The sequence below is a fragment of the Contarinia nasturtii genome, unplaced genomic scaffold, assembly GCF_009176525.2.
Source record: "Contarinia nasturtii isolate CC-2019 unplaced genomic scaffold, AAFC_CNas_1.1 Cnas_scaffold_993, whole genome shotgun sequence".
Taxonomy (NCBI): Eukaryota; Metazoa; Arthropoda; class Insecta; order Diptera; family Cecidomyiidae; genus Contarinia; species Contarinia nasturtii.
In genome coordinates, this window is record NW_022198340.1 from 1,114,983 (window position 1) to 1,137,174 (window position 22,192).

The 22,192-nt window shown below is 34.8% G+C and overlaps 1 protein-coding gene across 1 annotated transcript in view; it reads right to left on the reverse strand.

Moving 5' to 3' along the window:
• LOC116343286 overlaps positions 1 to 21,231 on the reverse strand; it is a 41,630-nt gene extending 20,399 nt beyond the window's left edge. Inside the window, exon 1 of the mRNA XM_031771273.1 lies at positions 20,676 to 21,231. Within this exon, the coding sequence (XP_031627133.1) occupies positions 20,676 to 20,738 (63 nt within the window). The 5' untranslated portion in view covers positions 20,739 to 21,231. The remainder of the gene's footprint in view (positions 1 to 20,675) is intronic.
• Positions 21,232 to 22,192: the final 961 nt, after the last annotated feature.

Sequence of the window (22,192 nt, forward strand, 5' to 3'; positions counted from 1 at the left end):
ATTTTTCAAAGTTTGCAAGGATTACCTCTTTTTAGCGTGATTGACGAGTTTATTTTTTTTCCAAAACACACAAACATGTACGAAAGTTGCCAGATCTTTAAGTGTGCAAAATTTATGGGTTTTTATTCCGTGTGTGAGTCGTGTTTTGCATAATTTAAATCGTTTCCCCAATGTGACTGAATTCGAAAACGAAAACGATGTGCGAAGAGTCAAAGGGAACCGAACGAAAGCACATGGAACCAACGTTCGATTTCTTTAGGAAATTTGTTGACTTTCAAGGACACAATCATCAAATTAAACCATTAAAATTTGTTATTTTAGGTGTATTTTCCCAAGCGTTTATCGCACGAATTTATCAAATGACACAGAAGAAATTCAAATGGAATCGCTCTTTCAAACACCAACAATCAAATGGCCAAACATTTGTCCATAAACTTTGTTGCAGCGCATTTACAACACGGCACAGGTATCAATTGGACGTTTTTCAAACGAAAACAACCATTTATTTACACTTCAATTTATATTTCGTTTACCTTCGTTTAAAGCCGTTCGGCACAGTTCATACTAAAAAGCATTTTAAAACATCCCATAAATGTATATAGAAACAATCTTTACGGTTTTGGTTCTCTTTTTCTCTCTCTTTCGGCATTCAAACGAACGAATGAATACGTTGTAAATGAATTTAGAAAAAAACACACTTTTATGATAACAGGTAGGCAACTATTTACATAGGCCATGGTTCTTGGGCAATAAACATAAAATTTTGTTTCATTGTCACTATTCTTCTAACGCTGCTTTGTCTTGAAATTCGAAAATTTCTCTCTATTATTATTCCTTTTTCTTCTTTGCCTAATTTTTTCGTATATCGGCTCTCATTGAAGGGTGTGAGAAAGATCAAAACGAACAAATGCTTACTTTTTTCTCTTTCTCTTGCTCTCGCTCTCTTCCATTTTCGTTTGGTTATTGAAGAAAACAATTCGAAGAATTTTAAGAACCATCATTTTGTCAAATAGAAAAGTCGATTTGCTTGGTCTTTTGTTGCATAAATCCCCCTTCGTATAGAAATAGCTTGGTCACTTCACTCATTACCGAAGATCTAAAGAAAGGTCATCATTTCCCGTACCTTCTTCACCATTTTTGGAATTTTAAGCAAAAGCAATTACATTTTATTATTCCAATTCACACATTTTTTTTCAAAAGCGGTTGGGATAGTTTTTATTGGCAGAGTCATTTTGACAAAAGGATGCTGAAAATGATTCAAAAATCTTCTAAGCTTGAGTGACGTCAAACGTGTTGTTTTGAATGTACTTATAGTAAATTCAAGCGGAAAGATATGACCCAATTCCTTATAGAATTCCAATGAATGTATAAGCATCTCACGTGCTCATTTGATTTAATACACACAGAGGAACAAATCTTGGCAAAATTGTGTGACGCAAACGAGCCAGAGAAATGAAATAAATCGGAAGTTTTCAAGAGATATTTAATGCAATTGACACAAAAGTGAATGCAATGATTATTTGTTGCCAAAGTGATGTGAATTGGGCACGTTTTTTAGGTCTTCACATCCAATTTTTTTTTCTTTCTCTCTTGAAATTCATCTCTATGGAGATTTGTATAGTTCACTTCAAATGATTATAAAGCGAGTAAAGCGCCGTCTTCTTGAATTTTAAACGAATTCTGGTGAAATGGATGTGAGAGCGGAGAGAGAATATGTAATACATAACTATGATATTATTTATTCATTCAATGAGTTCAAAAATTGAATACAAATGTTTCGTTTTTGTCGGGCCACTTGGAAATTAAGGACCACGACAGTTGAGCGTATGTGGTTCGCATTAAAATTCATAAATGAAAACAAATCGTTAGAAATAATTTATTCTTTTGACTTCACGGAGAGAGAGAGAGAGCATGGCAAAGAGAAACTTTATTCATTTCGAAAAGAACATTGGCTCCGTCGTGATGACGAATGATTGATAGTAAAGATGACTGTGTAAAGATAGACAAATCATAGAGAGAAGAAACGATTTCAAGCATAGAACACAAACGTATCCAGAAAAAACGTTGTAACAATAGACATTGTAGCTTCAATAGTGAAATCTGGTACTGGTGCTCTGCCTTAAAAAAAAGACCAAATCGTTTTTTGTTCCATTTAAACAAAACTAAAACACAATCGTATTTCATTTCCAGGTAGATTATATACAATTTAACCGAATACACATACACATTGAGTCAAAAAAACAGTCTCACGTTTTGCGTTGTGGTCGTCTTAGCAACAGGTTCTTACACATTTATTTGCTTACACATTGGATGTGTACGAAGACTGCGACACCGAGCGTTAACGATGAGCGCCACTAACAATTTGCGTTTAAATAAGATCGTACCATTATAATATTCTTGGTAAAGTGTTATTTATAGATTTCGAATGGTTTTTCTCTTCATTTGCCGCTGGATTATTATGACTAATGTGTATTTATTGCTTAATTTTTTTTTATTTCTAGAAAATGGTTAAATCTTTTGCAGATTGGAGAAAAAAAGCCGTCAATTTCAATCAAACAACAACTTATTGGATCAAACAACAACGCTTGGATTGTGTTTCAGTTTTATCGAAAGATTTTCAAGTACACACACTAAATGCAAAACATGGACTACTCCTTGCCTTTTTCTTTCTCTCTGCGTTTTTTTTTTCTGTTTCAATGATTTGCATGAAGAATCGCTCAAGTGGCTTTAAGTGAACAAATACACAAGACCACCACCAATGCGCATAAGTGTATATATATGGAATAAAAGTTTGAAAAACAGAAATGTTTCTCATTTTCTAAAATAAGAAACCAAGATGAATTTCTATGAAAAAGGAATATAAATAAACGAAATCCTTCGGTTTGGATCGGTTCAATGGCAACAAATTGATGTACACAGCAAACAAATCAACGTCAGTGGTCGTAGCCACATTTTCATTGCATCGATTATTTTTGTTTTCGAATTGAATGTGCATTTGTTTGTGCTGGTGTGTGTGTATGGCTGGCTATTGTTTGTTGTCGGAAGAGAGAATTGAAAATAAAACTATTCAAAATTGTTGCGATTTAATTGTGATAAGTACAATGGAAAACTGCCGCGTGATCAATTCCAACAACTGTGGGATGAGATTTTGCTCATTCAGCTCCCGTTTATAGCAATTATTTATAAATAAACAATTAAAATCTCGATGTATTTTTTTTATTGTTGTTGTTGCTGCTGTTCTCCATCTCTCAACAGTCAGTGACACACAAATCAACAGCATTCAATTTTGAATGGACAGAAAAAAAAAATTATTTTTAGAATGTATTAAAATTGTGATTACGTGGCAAAATTTGCGATGTTACTTTTTGATGGTGAGTGAACGCGCGCACTCAGTGTGAGCTGTGCCAATGAACAACAAAAAAAGTTTCCATTATTTTCGCCATGTGGATTCCAAATGGCTGTTGGATCGTTTCTCTCTCTCTCTCTTCTTTCGATTGGCAAAAACAATATGCTGAATTCAGCCCATTTCGCAAATTCTCATTTGTCTTGAAATTAATAAAGATTGCGATGGGTAACACGAAATTAGAAAAAAAAAACGTCAAACCATACGAATGGAAGAAAGAGGTAGAAAAACGAGAGAAAAAAATGATTTGATGATGAGTTGGATAATAATTTGGCAAATTGCGTATTGAAGCCATTAGCATTACGTCCGCTTGTTTCCATTCGAGTGATTTAGTCGAGCAGCTGTGTGCAAGAGAGAGAGAGAGACGGCAAAAAAACCGAGAGAAGGAGTTCAAATTCTGTCAATTCATTGAATGTATACGATAATTTCACATATTATCCTATTACTATTCCACTCTCAAAAAAATTTCAGCCACACGAGCCGCACATTTTCGAATGAAAATGATATTATAATCCATTCGAATGTTCAATAACAAAAAAGAAAAAAACATTATCATATGGGCATCGATTTATATATATGTCGGACACACTCACGCGTAATCCAAATTCAGTTAAAATTCCCACGATTAAGCGTGAATCGGTAATAAAATCAGTTTTTTTCGTCGATTTATGATTTCAATGGCCAATAAATCTATAATAATTGTGATGACATTTTGGTAGCAAACACGTGAAAAGCGACCAGATTAAAGCGAATGAAGAGCTGCAAGGTCTACAACAACAGAAAAAAAGTAGAAACAGCATGATATTGAAAACCGGCTGCCGAAATGTGACAACATTTGGCGGGAAAATTATGCATGTTTATGATTTCGAACGTGAGTATAAGTCGATAATTGATGACATAATCATTAAAAGTAGTGCGAAAGACGTGCAGAGAACAAGCGGATTATTGAGCACACCGAATGACTGTCAACGATTCGACTTGAATGTTAATCAACGCATATTCATTTCGATGATACACAAAATAATACCATCATGAAGTGTCAATGCACAACTGTTCAAGACATTGTTTACAAAACATTCAAGTACTTACACACGGTGTAAATCGAAAATGTGGTTAAGAATATGCAACTGATTTTATTGCTTGAATTATTGTTATTAATGTGTCGTTGTCGACATTTTTGGCCACGTGGTTACCGCCATACATGATCGGCGAGCAGAGAATTTGCACGAGCAAAAAAAATACGAACAAAAAATTAATTCAATGGGCTTACGCGAAGTGCGACATCATACACAAAAAACAAATCATTAAAATAACAATGAAGAGAATCCGAAATAAAGAACCATTCAAATTGACTGTGTGTATCAGTAACCACCATATTTATGTATGAATAAAAAAAAGGTGAATCAAAGGATGGTTTCGCGAATCGCAAGTATAAATGTTGATTTTTAAATTTTTATACTATATTCATTGTAATTGTTACGCATGAAAAAGAACTGTGGGTATGGAAATGCGTGTTTAAAGTGTTCAAACTTGCGTCGTTCCGTTCCCACTCGCAGCAAAAAAAAAATCGTCCAAAAAAAAACATACAACTATACACAATTGAGGCATTCATTTTAATGTGTGACAGATAAGCTATAATAGTGGAATTGCATTGAATACGAGCCGAGAATTTAAAGAGAATAATCTACACATAATGACGTGCGATTGTTCAAGCATGACACGATATTTGCTTGTGTTTTTTTTCGCTTATTTTCGCGACTCCGGTCAGTAACACAATCCAAAAGAGGAACGGCGGAATGAATGCTGATGTGCTGTTTGTTTTTAGTCGGTCTTTTTTGTCTCTCTCTCTATCTCTTGTCCGCTCACTCGTTCGCTTGGTAATTGGTGAAATATCGCTTAAGTAAACACCAGAAATTAGCTTTAATGAAGATGATTAACAAGAGAAAATTGTACACTCGATCGACAATTTTATATTATCCGCGAAATGATCCCATCTATGATTTTACATATCATAAAAATTTAATCACAGTTTTTTTTCTTCTCAACATTCGTTTCACTCTAAAAATGGAGAGAAATCAAAATAGATTTAGTGCCTTTTAAATTTGCGCCAGCGTTGGCAAAACGATCGGTGGTCACAATCAATTTTGCACATTGACATTTTCTCTAATTCATAAAGCAAATTTATTTATCACATGTAAATGGTGATTTATGATCACAACAGAGAGCGGCTATTGTGTCATCGTGCCAATTTGTATGAAAATTTACCGTGAATTTTTTTGCATTTTTTATTCCCGTTTGAATTTTTGTTAATCGGATTTAAATCTCACAGAATGTGATCGATTTCGTTCATTTTTTATGCAATTTTAAATCCTTGAAGCGGTACCGTGTATCATCGTGAGATTGCCATCGTGACGGAAATTTTGCAAAACAAAAAATGTTTTTTTTGTGGGTTTTAAATAACGTTTTATGGTTGGATAACAATTTGTTTAAAATTTGCGTGTGTTCATTTGTGTTGGCAATAATATTTCAATGGGTTAAACAGTGCTTTTCATTAGCACATCCGCCAAGAATCACACTTTACTAAATTGCGAAAACAAAAAACACCATGTGAGAATTACCAAATGTACGCACGATGTTTTCTTTTCGGGTCATAATTCTGAATGTGTGATTTAAAAATTCAATTTATGCAAATTTTGCGTCGAAATTTGATTATCATAATTTTTCTTTTGTTTTCGCCAATTTAAAAATGGTTTTTGTTTTATTTAAGTGATTTTTTTTGCAAATTTCAATAATAATGCCGATTACGGCGGTATTTTACGTCAATTTAATCGGATTTTTTTTCGCTTCCTCGATTCAGGTAAAAATTGGAGTCAGTCGGTGGTCAGTAACAAGGAATCGATGGGTTCAGTTAATCTGAAGCGGCGACCTTCGAATTGAAACCACAATCATTTCACTTTGTTTGAAACAAACTCATTTAAATTATAAATCAGCTGCGTGCTATTTTATCGGCATTTTTTTTTATTTAAAAGAAACATCGAATGCCCAATTAAGCGCATATGTGTGTGTATGGAACGGGCCGCCGTTCGAACAGAAGACGAAAAAAAAAAAGAAAACAAGAATTTCTATAAATAATTATACATTTCCGAGATGCCATTAATCATGGCCTCGTCGTTTGCAAAACTTCAATTTTCCATATGGTTCGTGCAATTGCAATTGCCGATCAATGTGCAATGGCCAATAATAATAATAATAATACAGAGCATCTCTTTATATTGGTTTTTTATGTGCTGTTCATGGTTTATTTATTTGTGATTGAAGTACATTGTCGGAGAAGTTTTTAAATCGTAAACAAGCCACAACAGACCCGATCGATTGAACGGCAGCAGTTTCGGTTGTTGCATTGGTTGCCCGACATGAGAAACACATGTGCCAATGGGATTTCATTGAATTGCGATCCATTTAAAAATCATCGTACATTCAACAAGCGCAAGAGAGACAATAGGGACCAATAGAAGCGAGTGAGAAGCGGATGGAAGTTGCAATGTGTGTAATGAAAAATATGCGGCACAAGTGAAATCGTCAAACAAGAGCAAGCACCATCAACATCATCAACAACAACACTCAAAAGTTTCTTTCTCGCTCTCTATATATTATAAATAAAAATCAGCCGATGTGAACTATTCTGAAATTCAAGGTTAACGAGTTCGTTCATACTTGTTCGCGTTCGGCAAACAAGAGCATCGACGGCATCATCATCATCTATGCCGTGGTTCTTTGCGCCGCTGCTCATTTTCTTCGCTTCCATTGTAGTTTCTATACACAAAACGTGTGCATTCGCAACAGCGAATTTATTCGGTTTCAGCGTTGGACTGATGTGTGTATTTGAATCGTATTGTTGTCGTTCTCCGTTTACATTTCCAGCATACGCATAACAACTTTGGATATCGGGTGTCTCTGTCCCTTGTGCCATTTGCCTGTTGTTGTGGCAAATTCATTACTTTCATGCCTCTTTCGGCTGTCGTGTCTCCTCTCTATCTCTCTCTGTGTTTTTTTTCTCTTTCTCAATACGTTCGATTCTTTTTGGATTTTTTATATTCTCATTGGATTTATCATGGTCGATTGAATCGAATGAGATGCACCATGTGTGTATCAGATAGAGCGCGCGCTTTTTTCTATTATGCGCTTTTCAATGGGTGCCATTGTTGTGTGTTTTTTTTACGTTTATTTATTGGTCGGTGTGCGTTGTAGTAACCCGCATATGTAAGAAAAAACAACGATGTAGCAACGACAGCGGCAACAACAACAACAAGCACCACTACTCAAAAATACAACAACTAAAAACACGCATCAACTTATATTTTATTATGTGAATCGGGAGAATCAAGTATGGTCAGGCTATTTATAGAATCTTTCATGTAAAGGCATTCGCACGCATTAATTGTATGTTATACACGATGAATTCACGATGTGCCGGTTGTATTTATACGTCGGCTGACTTGGTTCAAGTTGTTCTTTTTTTGTTCATCTCGTTCCATTCTTGTTATTGTTGTTTCTCATTGGTATTTGCGCTTTAAGCACAAACACGTTTCCGCCACTTCGAGACTCTTGCCGTGTATTCATGACATTGAAACAATTGCATGAAAATGGTTTTTCATTTTGGCTTTTGCCAAACAATGCAATTTCATCGAATCGTCGCAAAAGTTTTATGTCTCGTATCGTGTGCGCTCGTTCAAATTGTAAATGTGTTTGTATTTGTTTTTTCGTCTTCCATCTGATCGTTCGAACGTCTTTTGTTAATTTTTGGCCATAAAACAAACGAAATACGAAAATTGAATTTAAATGACGTCGTTATACACCAACGTATCGAATGAGCTTTTTAGCTGGAAAAATCCTTGTTCTCGAAAAATGCTGTATACGTATAAAATTATATGGGATGTATTTTAAAGGCACGTAGAATCCATAAATACAGATGACGAAAAAACAAAAACAATTTTGCACGATCGACTCTGCCATTACTAAATGGCTAACAATGAAAAACAACAAAAAAAAAATCCAATTGCTGATAAAACACGATGAACGCACTTTGTGTTGGCCGCGTTTCATTTCTCATTTAGACACGCTTCAAACAATGGCAATAATAGTAAAATGTCATATTTACGAGCGAGAAGTTGTGGCGACAATATTGATTTCAGCACAAATAAAATCCTTAAATCAAATTGCACACACCATTTTTGCAATCGTGCATTCTTTCAATCTCTCACACTCACAGTCTCTCATTCGGTATCTCAAACTATCGTCAAAACTAATGTGCAAAGTCAAATGAAATGTTCAAAAAGAATAAAATGAAATATACGTAGCTCGAGTGTTGATATCAATTTGGTATATATTGTTGTTTGTTTATGAGTTTGTCGCCGTATAAAAAAACAACAACTATGTAAACAACACGGCTTCATGTATGCGAATGCAGGCGCTATCATTCGTCTATATGGTTTTTTTTTGCTTGTTTTGGACATTTTAATGCGGAGAAATGTGATTCGTCTTCGACATGGAAAATGAACACACATTCACAGACTCGTGCACATGCAAACGGCAATGTTGAAAGCGAAAATGTAAATAAAAGAAAGGGACGATTGGATGATAAAGAACGACCGAAAGAGAGAGAGTGTGATAGTGGGAAAAGCGAAAAAGGTACTAGACGAAAAACCGAATTCTTTTTATTTTATTTCCACTTTTTATATGCCGTTGCACAATACGAATAACGAAGCACACAACGTTTACTTTCATTTTCGTATTTTATTCTCGAAGATTTTCCATAAGTTGGGTGATAGAGAAAGAGAGCGTCTCTGTACTTTTCGAACATTCACGTTTGACGCATAATTCGAGAGGTCAACTGCCCTGTTTTTCTTCTATCGTCATAAAAAAACGGCATATCAATGACTCTTTTTCGGTCCTATTACATGTTTGATGAACATTTTGCATGGCATGGCCTTCACCCGCGTTATCATCCCACTTCTCCGTTTCATTTGAAAAAATCAGTGCATTAAGAAAAAGGTCGTCCCTTGAATTGTCTGTTGGCCCGGGAAAAACTTGTGCAATATAATATGTTTCGTTTTCACATTCCGTCCAACATTGTACCATGGACGTGTGCAAGCGACTATGAAATCGGATACAGTTTTCAATGAGTAAAAGACGACGAAAAAAAGCGATTTTAAATGAATTTTCTTCTTTAAAAAGCGGTATCCCGTGCCTGATGATAGAAAATGAAATTTTGTTGTGCAATTTTTTTTAAATTGGATTAACACACCAGGATTGGATATTGTGAAAATACAGCGAAGCCATATTTTGATTTGAGGTCGATGTCACCATCTGCTTCGAGCATCGACTCGGCTGAATGCAAATATTATGTATATATATATTTGTTGTCAGTGGCAAAGAAAATACAATCGGTTCAAAAGTTCTTCCAGCCATACCACATCAATTGGTTGCGCTCTTCGCTTAATATTTGGTGTTGTGGTCGCGATTTTCAAGAGTTTATTTCACCTTTTTTACCATTCTCTCTCTCGCGCGCTCTTTTCGTTCGTTATCTTTTGGCGTAAAACTCACCATGATTATGATACGATAAAATAATAATAACATTTTGCACGGTTTTTTTTTTCATCGTCTTTGCACCTCTCTGGCTGCAAACAGATTGGATTTTGTGAACCAAAAAAAGGAAATTTTATTGATTGGAATGTGTTTTGCCGTCCCCTTTGCGCTCCTCCATCCACGTTAAATTCAATGTTTAGCTATTTTAACGAGCCATCGCTGATAGATAGATTTATATCGTTCGAGCTCGAGTTGGAGAAGGTGCTACTTGCGCAAAGTGTTTTGGTTTGTCTTTATTGTATTTGATTCTGACAGCTAGCGGTTAATAACCCTTTTACAGCGATTAAAGGCATTTATTACTGGTTCGTTGTTGTTGGTCTTGATGTTGTGCGCTTTTTTTATGATACCTCAATGTCGTCGTATGTCGATGAATTCGGTACAATGTAGTTAGCTGCTCGCCATTGTACGAGCTTCAAAATAATAATTTCTATGAAAATATTATATACGATGTCATAACTCAAAATGAAAAACACACACAAAATGAACATTACATCAAAATGACTTGTCATAATGTGGAAATGAGAACGTTGAAACGAACAAGAACGGCCGCAGTATAGATATAAGCAAAAAGTGCATATACAATTGCTGTGATTTCAATCGGTCGACTTTTTTTTTCTATATTCCAAATAACATTTACTTGTATTGTGTATTGGATAATTATTACGATTATATTCCATGCGATATAATTGAGTTCTATGTCCGGAATTTGTCGTGTGTTTTGTGATGTGGATCGATACAATTACATTTTCGTTAATATCGTCGCCGAAATATAAAATTGGAAACGAAGAGAGAGAGAGAGAGAGAGAGAGAGAGAGAGAGAGAGAGAAGTGATTTGCCACATCCGAAATTAAATTTTTCGTTCGAAAGTTTTATTATCGCACAGGATCAATGTCCTTAATCGAAAATCGCATCGCATAGCCACTTTGACACGCACATCATCAACAACTAAATGCAACATTTCCATCCAATATAACGAACTATAAAGTAATTTTTATGATTTCTTTTATGCGCGATTTCGACGACGATTAATATTGTTATTCTTTTCTTTTTCTGTCTTTGCTCTCTCTCTCTCCTTTTCTTTTATTCGCGTTTCTTTGTCGAACAAAAAATCAGCACCCATAAAATATATTGATTAAAAACGATGCAGCCAGAAAGAAACGGTTGGCAAATCAAGAAATAGAAGCGACTTGAAACAGATAAAAAACGGCATACTTGTGAGATAAACGACTGCTGCGATTTGCACACATCGCGAAAAAAAATATAAATTTTTTTGTTGCACAACGAAATTAAGTTGTGTTGAGTTTTTTTGCGGATATGCTACACAAAACACAACGAAATTGGCGAAAAATTTGTTTGATCGCACAAAAAACGAAGAAGATCTACCGCATGGAAAAAGGTAATAAATGTGGAAATGGCATGAATAAAATATAAAAATTGAACCAGAAACCGAACGCGATTAAAAGTCGAAGGGTGATAACATGCAAGTATTAAAGAGAAGAAGGTAATCAGAAACGAAACCAGATTTTCATGCTTCTATCAAAACGAAAGAGACAAACGAGAGAGAGAATAAAAAAACACAACAACTCTTGATATACTTAGTATCATCAACTCGATATGTGTTCTCTCTGGTTTCGTTTTCAATATTTTAAAAAAACAACCATACTCAACAACGTGAAGAGGAAAAAAAATGCAGACATGCCCAAAAAGATTTGTTATGGGAACGAAAATTGAGGAAAAGGCGAACGAATACACGAAATATTCAGAGATATTCGGTTGAATGAAATCGAAAGTCAATTAAAAGTAAAATTTATGGCATTGAACATGTTAGTCTCTCACACTCTTTTTCTCTTCCACTCGCTCGTGTTTTTTCCTCATACGTATAAGCATTGACTAACGGAAGAAAATTGGAGCATCCGTCGAATGAAGAGAAAGAGAGAGAAAAAGTTTTGATTTCCGAAGCAGTCGAAAACCTAGACCTAGACCTTTAAAATTTAAACCGTAGTTTTTTTGGGTTACACACACACAAACACGCTCTTTATGTCTATATTAACCATATGACTTGTTGTGCATGCAGAGGGAAAGAGACATTTAAAACGCTCCTACATTCTATTGCATTCAATGTGAAAATTTATGGGATTTAAATTCCAAACATTTATATCTCTCGTATGGGTGCGTATATAATAATTGAAAGCACCAGAGAGTCGTACATTTTATGTGTCTGGCTTTTTATTTGGTTTAAAATGAAACTGTATACAATGTACATTGAAATCATCACGCACAATAACCATTCGAAAATTCTGTTTACTTAGTCATAATCTCTGCTTCAAGCAAAGCGATTCGCCGCCGCCTCAATCGCTTTTCGAATTACTGTCACCGTATCAATATAAATATTGTGCGTTTATAACTTTATAAATGAAATGATCGCGATACACACCATAATTAATGTACACACATGGCTTGAGATTAAAACGCGTTCACAAGTACGGCAATCACTGAGCTAATGGATGAATGCGCGCGCGTGTTCACCAAATGAAGAGCAAAAAAAAAAACGGAATTGATTGAAAATGAAAATGAAAAACTAAACCGGTATTTAAAGCAGATTCACACACTTAACCCATCTTGTTGCGGTGACGACACCCATTGAATGGCTCGTTCTACCAGATTTGGATATTGTACCATTGAGTTAGCATTGGAATGCTCTGATATTTAATTGTGTCTGAGCATATAATGTGCGCGAAAAATGATTATTATTATTATATAATAAGCGCCAATAAAATTTGCATACTTGTGAAGCGAACGCAAATGTTGTTCACGCACATTGAAAATGTGTGACAATTTATGCATGAAATATTATCATATTGAAATGACTGTGATGGAAAATTTCTGCAGGGTATACATAAAGTGGCCCGAGAAAAATCGATCGACATTTCAACATTCCGCACCGATGGCGATGGAAATGGTCGTTAATTAAATAAAATTAATTTCCTATCAAATTCACAAATTGGCAATCGCTTTCTTCGTCGTAACTTTTCTTTAATTTATCTCAAGTGCCATTTATAGAACATCTATCAGGCAGATATAAAAATATTTTGCTCAAAATAGCATGCTTGTTATTTCGCCAAGTCAGATTCATCATAATAATTTAGCCATGATGAATGACTAATTCGTTTTTATTTTTCTTCTTCTCCAAAGAACATGTGACGCGCACACAATTCAATAACATGATAGAATAAATTGTGCGCGCTGATAATTATGGAACGCATGTCAGAGACACGTACACTCTCTCACTCTCTTGTTATTAAAAGAAATGGCGTAGAGGGCGGATGCTGGTTGTTCAAGTATGAGAAATAACAAGAAATTACTTCAATGGAACAGTTTTCGTTTTGCTTTTTCACCCGAGATGAAAATAAACAGAAATTCCGTCGAAAATGCCGTTTGTGCATTTGTTTCTTTTTCTCGACATCCATCAATCAGTTGGTGGAGCGTGTAATGTAATGCATATTGTGTGTATGTATATATTTTTAGATGGGGCATCCTCTTACTTTTGGAGAAGATGGCAACGGAAAAATGCACCGACATCAGAGATAGAGAGAGCGAGCGGAAAAAAGTGTTGTCAATCTCGACTGATGAGACGCAATTTTGCGTATTAGTTCATATTGCAACTTTGACTGCATCGCTTGCTATAAATAGTGAAATAAAGATCAAGAAATTGCTGCAAGGCGAGATCGTATGTTATTCATGTGAGCAAAAGACTATATCCGCTCACGATTCCCATAGCCGTGCTCGAAATGTGCATAAACAGTGTATGTGACAGTCGGACGAGAGCAATACGATAAGATCTTATTATGTGCACATTCGATGTAATGTGTGAGCGGAAAAGCAGCCCAACATTTGACAATACTGGTGTATGAACAACTCGGTGACACTTTTCAAAACAAAAAAAAAAACATTATGTGTATTGTTAATGCTTCTGTGTGGTAATTTAGTGCACAAAGAATGCACAAATTCACAACATGTACAATGTATGTACGATCTGTGTGTCTCTAACACATGACTCTGGTCCGCAAATCAAATATCCACAACATTCTGATGCGATTTGTGTGTAAAACATACTGCGGCACAATAAAAATATATACTATACAATATTCTACAACAGCATGGAATATAAACAAAAGTCGTAAGATTCCAAGAATTTTTCCAATTAATTTTGTTTTGAAGCATTCTCTCTGCTTGGTATGTGTGAGTGTTTTTTAATATTCTTTGCTCTTTTCGGATCTTTCTGTGTTGATTCGATCGCGTTACAAACATGGCATGCAATTTGGCCTGTGTGTTCACGCAATTTGCAATTGCATACTTTCGTCTCTAGTCGTTTGCCTGTTTGCAGTTGTAACTAATGCTGCTCTCTCTCATCCTATGCCGTTTAGTTGCCATTTCTTTTGGCGCTTGATCTTCAAAGAATGATGTGTTTTTTTAACGTTCTTTCTTCCTTTTTTATGCTGTTGATGTTTTTTTTTTCTCGATCTCATGTTTGTGCGAGGGCACAGAAATCAAAGTAAAATATTTTCAAGTTTTCTCTCGACATTTTTTTTATGTTTATTTGCCACTTCCAGTTTGTGTTCGGTGTAAATCCCATTTACCCACTATTTGACTGCACTTCAAATTCGATTTCGTTTTTACACCAAACGAGTTATTTTTACTTCTCTCCACAGTCTGTGTGGTGGCTTCATATTTTTCATAATACGATTGAAGATGGAACTCTATAAATTTCATTATAATTCATTTCTTGAATGTGCACATTGCATTAAGACACCGGAGAAGAAGAGTGAAAGAGCCAGCAATAGCAAAGAACATACAATAACATAGCAACCTTTGTTATTATATGCAATACACACGGCGAATAAAAAGTCGTGCAATGCATTTAAATAAGATTTGAATTTCTCACACCCAAGCCTCTCTCTCTCTCTCTCTCGTTTTTCTTGCGTCGGTTCTTATTCTTCTTCGTCATCATCATCCTCGACTTTACTCAATGGCATTGGCAAAATGGAATGTGCTTCAAAAGGCGCTCGCATACACATCGATACTTACAAGAAAAAGTAAACAATTGCGCCATGGAAATGACGACGAGCTGCAGGAATTCTGCTTTAGAAATTGAATTCTCAATGGCACATTATTATGAAGCGTGTGAAAATTGAAAAATATTATTTATTTCTCTTCCGATTTTAAATTGTAAATTAAGCGAGTTATAAATGCAGTTGTGTCTGTGCACGTACACAAAACACCAGAAGACACACAGTGCTCTCTGCTGCTCAGCTCGTTCATTCTCCATCGTACGAAAGAAAAACAAAATTCTCTCGGTTTGTTGTGTGTTAAGTCGCTCTCTTTATCTTCGCTCGAAACACAGACAGACAGTTCGTGGATGGTGTGTACAAGAACGACTTTGAAATGCTTAACATGAATAGCACGACAATCCCGGCTATAAATATTCGCCACGATTGGGAATTCGAACGGGCAATCGAACGCGAATGGCAAGCACGCCTAAACCATGGTTCGCGTGAGCAATATGATATGATGGCTTGATATTGTTCAGCTATTTTTTCAGTACATCTTTCGGAGCTCACGATTATAATGTTATTATTCAAAAATTTCCCTCAAGACGAAACCAATAATCATAATAATTTTTGATAATCGCCAAATTGAAGACTGAACACACTGTGCGGCGATGACTATTGATACGACATTGCTTGGCCGGAGCGCAGATTATTCAGTGCACGCTGAATAAGTGCCAACGACCAAATTGCTCTTAACATTCATTCTGAATCTCTTGTCGAACATTAAACATCCGCTTTTGTACACACCAGTGTTGTTGTTTTTTTTTTTGCATTTTCTCTTCATTTCGTGTACACATAGAACCGAACAGAATTTTTGCCACTCTGGCTCTTTATCGCATTTCGTGTGTGAGTGGTTTTATTTGGTTTGTTGTTGTTGATTGTGTGGAGGTTTAGAACAAACGCACGCGAATTCTATATGTTGATTTTTTTTTGTGCTCGTTTACTTTGGTTTTGTTATTTATCTCGTTCGCATAATGTTTTCGCATTCTCTCTGTGTGTGTGTGATGTGTGCCTTTTTCACACAAATATCGTATAATATATTATTTGGCGCGGCTCTGGTGAAAGATTTCCGATATTATGATATTTGCATTTAAATGGACACAAAATATAATACGAATGAAATCTCGTAATGATACACACATGGTTGTGTGTAATATTATTTACACTCTTTCCAACCCGTTCGAATTTTTCGCTCGTAAATACAAACTTTGTTTAAACATTTTAGTTTGCTATTTTGATTTGTTCCTGTTCTTTTTGGGTGTCACTCTTTTTCTTTAAATATAAGATAAACTTCAATGAAGCAGAGAGCATGGAGAAAAAGCACGGGAGAGAAAAAAAGTGTGTTTTCTTTTTTACTACTTTGTATGGTGTTTGCAAGTCTCTTCTCATTCGTACTAAGTGTCATTTCTGTATTCTTTATTTATATTAATAGATTATTGACCTAGGGCATGTGACGCATTGTGTGTATCGTGCTTTGTATATAGACTGCACATTTCACTGACTATGTGTACTACGACTAGAACATCCGACTGGAACAGAATTGTTTATTTAATACGCTCTTTCTCTCTAATTTTTTTTCGTGTGTTTTGAGATTTTTTTTTCGTGTGTGTAAATATTCACGCACATCATAATTTTCATTCATTATTTTGTTCACATCATTCGCACGATTCGAGATTTGTGTTTCTCTTTGATGTTCAAGCTTTCGAAATTTCAGAATTCATAATAATCCGTATTTACGTCGAAACTCCACTAATTTACAACAGTAAAACATTGATTAGAGAAATTTTTTTAACTCGAAAATGAGTTTGTCTATGGCTTAAAGCGCGCTCAAAATTTAAAGCAAAACATAAAACTGATTTCTTCATTATTTTTGTCAGTTAATCGTGCATGGGTCGAAACGTGCGGGTGATTCATTTGCCGCTGGTATGTTATTTTGTTCGCATATATTTTATCGAATTTCACACGGGCACTGATAAAAGTAGAAAAACATTGACGTGGTGCCGCTGTACAAATAAAATTTCGAATCGGGATAGGATGGATACGTTTTATTATCAGACAACAACAAAATATTGATTAATATGCTTGTGTTCGGTGACAGTTATTAGTCATATAGATGGAAGAGAAGATATATTTATTATACGACGATTGATATTGTTTCTTGTCAATGTTAAATCAATCGATTGGAGTCAATATTCTGTGCGCCATCGCGTGGATTGCGGTAAGAGGACGGTCATATTCAATAACACATTTTTTTCCTCTATACCACACTCTCTCCGTTGATTGTGTCATTTCAATTAATAATTACGCGCTTTTTTTTGTAACTCGATCGAATCGAACTAAATTCAATATTCATCATTTTGAGGGAAAAACTTCAAATCAACTGCGATTGTGCTTTTAATTTTCACTACATATTTATAAATTACTAATTTTAGCCATTGTTTCTTTTTCTGTTATCATCAATTTTACGCATACTATTATCGCGTACAACTCTTTCGTTCGTTCTAAGCGAATGTGAGAGAGAGAGAAACCGGTGTGTTGTTTATTTTCTTGTCATCGTACACGTTGTATTTACATGAACCAAATATTCTAGATTGTATAAAGGAAACAGAACGAACGAACGACTGAACATATAATAATAGAAGAAAAAAATACACATTCTCAATATGGATTTATAGTTTGAGAACATTCAGAAATGTCTGTGCGTATGTGATACGAGCGCGGAGCGTGTATAATGAAAAATGTGACGGATGTTATTGAACTCTATTCTGCTCTCTCTCTAGAAATTAACATGAAAAATTTAATAATTTTGTAGTTCTAATAACTTTGGACGATGAAATTTCTGGTTTCCATTTTTTTTTTGCTTCAAACGTGTGAAAATGACACGTCAACCAAAAAGAAAACGTATCGAGAAATAAATGTTTCGGAATTTTTCATTGAGTAAAAATTGAATTGTTCCCTTTAAAGAGTGTAAGTTGTTGAGATCAACAGATTCGACAATACTCTGAAAGGTAGAAATGCATTTGCACACAGCTGTCGACACAATGGCATTGGCAATAGAAAGCAGCGATTGAAAAGTGGTCCAATTTTCGTTTGTATTACTCGGCCATACGAAGAGTTAAAGTTTATACTTGGTCGATTTAATGCAGCTGCAAGTACAACCTTTTCGATCGACAAACTCGGTTCGGGATCGTTGTGTGTGTGTGTGCTTATTTATTTGTTTTGTTTGATGAAATTTGAGGTTTCTAGGTGATGTAATGTTACTATATGAACGGAGTACCGTTCTGAATTGTCAAAAGGTACACAACAAAAACGTTGCTTATGTTCCGTATTTCATACAAATGTCACACACTGAACCACATAAATATATCAAATAAATGCTGATGATATTTTCTCGGTACTAATTTTTGTTGAACGAAAAGTATTCGCTTGAATTCTGACGTTGTTTATTTTGGCGAATCAAAAATATATCTTTATAATAACAGCAAGCCATCGAAATCTATATGAAAAAAATATGAAGTAAGAAAATAGATTCGATCGCTGCTCATGCTGTGTTCATTTATTTACTCTCATTATAACTTCAATTACATGAAGATCCGAAAATTACATAATGGCGACACAATGGACAGCATTAACCTTAACGACTTGCTATTTAAAAAGGCTCTTCCTCTCTTTTGCTTTTTTTTTTCTTCCCCACCCTCTCTATCGATGAAAAGAAACACCGAAGAAAACGGAGATTTTGTTGGCAACCGAAAATATTTTCATTTTTGCGTTCACTTGATGGGCGGATTCCATTAGGATTTGGCCACGAAACAAATTTTTTTATCTTAAAGTCACATTACTTGGATTACGAAAATGATTCCATAGCTCTTTGCATAAACAAAAGATGAAAACATTTTTGTGCTAAAATGTCTCAATGGAATCTGATGAGAATGACGACATTTAATATTATCAAATTACCCATGTTTATAAGATTAATATAAGAGCACAGCAATGACAATGTGTGTATAAAGCGCAACAACGAAACGAAGAGAAACAATAAAACGGTTCTGGCCTGTATTTAAACGGAATCGAATAAATTGAGTGGTCGTTGCAATGTGACTGTTTTGTTTGCAGATTTGCCGTTTTTTTCTTTCTTTCTAAAGTGTAAACATAAAATGATCGTCGCCGACTAACGACTTCAAATGAATTTGTATCAAAATACACAAACCGATTCGACTGTGCATTTCATATTTCCAGTCGGTGCAACAGAAAATGAGGCTTTTGAAGTGAAAACAAATCGTAGATTTGTTGTTATTTGACTTTTTTCATAAAATCGAAGTCACAGCAAATAAATAAAAGAAATAAAGATGGAAAATAAAAACAAATTGAATGGCCTAAATTTATGGTGACCGTTTACTCATTCGGTCCCAACCGAATCGAATTGTTTTGATTGCATGACAGATCAAAGCACAAATAGCAATTATTCACTTCTAAATTGCACACAGACTTGATTGAGATCAGAATAAACGAAAAACATACAATTTTTCCATCGAATATTAGCGCGCAAATAAAAGGGAAAATTCAGTGCGGCCTGTATGGATTTTCCGTGCACACACACACACATGCCACTGTGAGGAAATCATGCGAGGAGGAGAAAGGAAAAAAAATCGTCGAATTTAAGAGAGAGAGTTTTGCGCATAAATTCCAAGGCCAATTATTGTAGCACGCACACACAGAGAGAGATACAGTGAAAAGGAAAAAATATCCGGCCGGCAATGCGTTTCAAGTGCGTGCTTCCTTCAAATAATTCAAGATTAAAAACGATGAACAAAAAGAAGAGGCCACTTTTCGCTTCTGTGAAAAGTAACATGCACAAGAAATCGAATGGAACTGACATGCCACAATCTCCACCGTCAAATGATAACACATTCACATGCACACGATCAAAATGAACGGGAAAAAAATGACAAGAATATATGTAATCCAGATTTCGCGCGTAAAATTTTTCTCAGAACAACGAAAAGAAAAAAAAAACACCAAACAGTCAACATAACAGTTTTAACCGATTTACTAAAACAAACACAACAACTTAATGTCGAAAAACACTTGATTGTCAAGTTTAACCATTTTTCTATTGCATATAATTCACATGATTATAGTCTCTTTTTTTTTGCCATGAGAAAGTAATCGGATCTATGTTTAAAAATTTTGTGCCATATAAATTTTCTCCAATTCCATTTAATGCAATTTTTTTTCCATTTCTATTATTTTTTTTAAAATCCAAATCATGGTACGATTGATAAAGAAACAATAAAAAAAATTGAAAAAACCAAAGTGAAAAATTGTCATTGTCGATGGTCGATGATAGTTTAAGAAAACGAAATAAATGTTTTTTTTTATTGTAAACTCTCAACAGTGAAACATAATGTTTGCTATTTTGTTTGTTTTTATAATAATTGTATCTTAATATAAACATTTTATGCAATTTTTTGTTGTTTTTGTTTTGTTTTTGTGTGGGAAATCATGATTAATCTACTTACACTATACTTGGAGAGAAACACATCATGAAAACCGGTACTTAAATTATCTTCAAATTCAAACATGATTCAAATTGATTGCTTTTCTTCACACTGTAATATTTCACACTGGTTATTTTATGTTTTATGTATTATTATTTTTCTTTTTATCTCGAAATGTTTTCGATTAAATTATTGTGTTTTAATGTTATTTAGAAAATTTTCCCGCGAAAAAAATCTGTGGATATTTTTAAAAAAAATGTGGACGAAATATTGATGTGATTCGAACGATACGTTCGAATGCGATGACGGTCGTTTGTAGTTTAAAAAAAGGTGTTATCAAAAGAAAATGATATTTTGTGCTTTAAAAAAAAACTCGACGTGGTAAAAAAATTGGTATTTGAATTGAATTTGTAGCTAAACTAGTGGTTTTCAATTTTCAGCGCTCGTCGTTGTCGAATACGATTCAATTGTGTTATATTAATATATATTCTCTGTGCTGACCGAATGGATATTCGTATAGAGGGCTCACAAATACGCACTACACTCTCTCCATACAAAAACTCAACTGTACCGAGCTCAATACTTAAATTGAATAAAACGTACCAACGAATACTGAACTGAATTTGAGCGCGCCACCAATACACATGCACACAAATCACCGTTTGTATCGTACGTTGCTTGTGTAGTGGTGATTAATGTTTTGCCTGCCTTTTTACATACACATACACACACACACACTCATTTGGTCGGGTCGGAAGAACTATCAAAGGGAGAAGGCGAGAAAGGGAGAGAACCAAAGAAATTCAATAGTAAATAGAATCCGATCAACACTGTATGTAATGGTTGAAAACATGAACACATGCGCGCACACTCACAAAGACCCTATGTACAAGAGAACAAAAGACATCTGCTGTGTGCTACAACGATGTAGTTTTTTTTTAATTTCATTTGAACTCTCTGCTTCTTTCGTCGGTCGGAATATCACATTCATTCGATCTCTCTGGTGCTGCTGCTGCTGCTGAGTATTCTTAAAGGCATGGAGAATTTCACCAACTTTAAAAATACATACACACACACATACACGAACATTAAGTAAATAAGTGTGTGGCTGTAGAATCGACAGCAACAGCGGTCGTTAAGCGTATACGAACAAAACGAAAACGGATCAAAACGAAACAACCAAATAACTCAGAGGGAATATGTTTATTATTTTGGTAAATGGAAATGGTACGGCAACTTTTTTTTAGGTAGAGATACGATTTTGAACATTTTTCGTTAGGTCGGTTTTTTTTCTCGAAATTTTGTTCATTTAAAACTTCCATACATATGCTTGCCTGCCTGTATACCATGCATATGTTAGTATATATTGTATTATATCCTGTCTCCTTTTGAGCACATCGAGTGTATAACACATGTTTACTTATTTTGGTATTTCGATACTTATTTTCTCTCACTCTCGACATTTATATGGAATTTTCGGTTGTATTACACATTAATACTTCGGCTATGGCACAAATCCTGTTTTTTAACATTTTTTA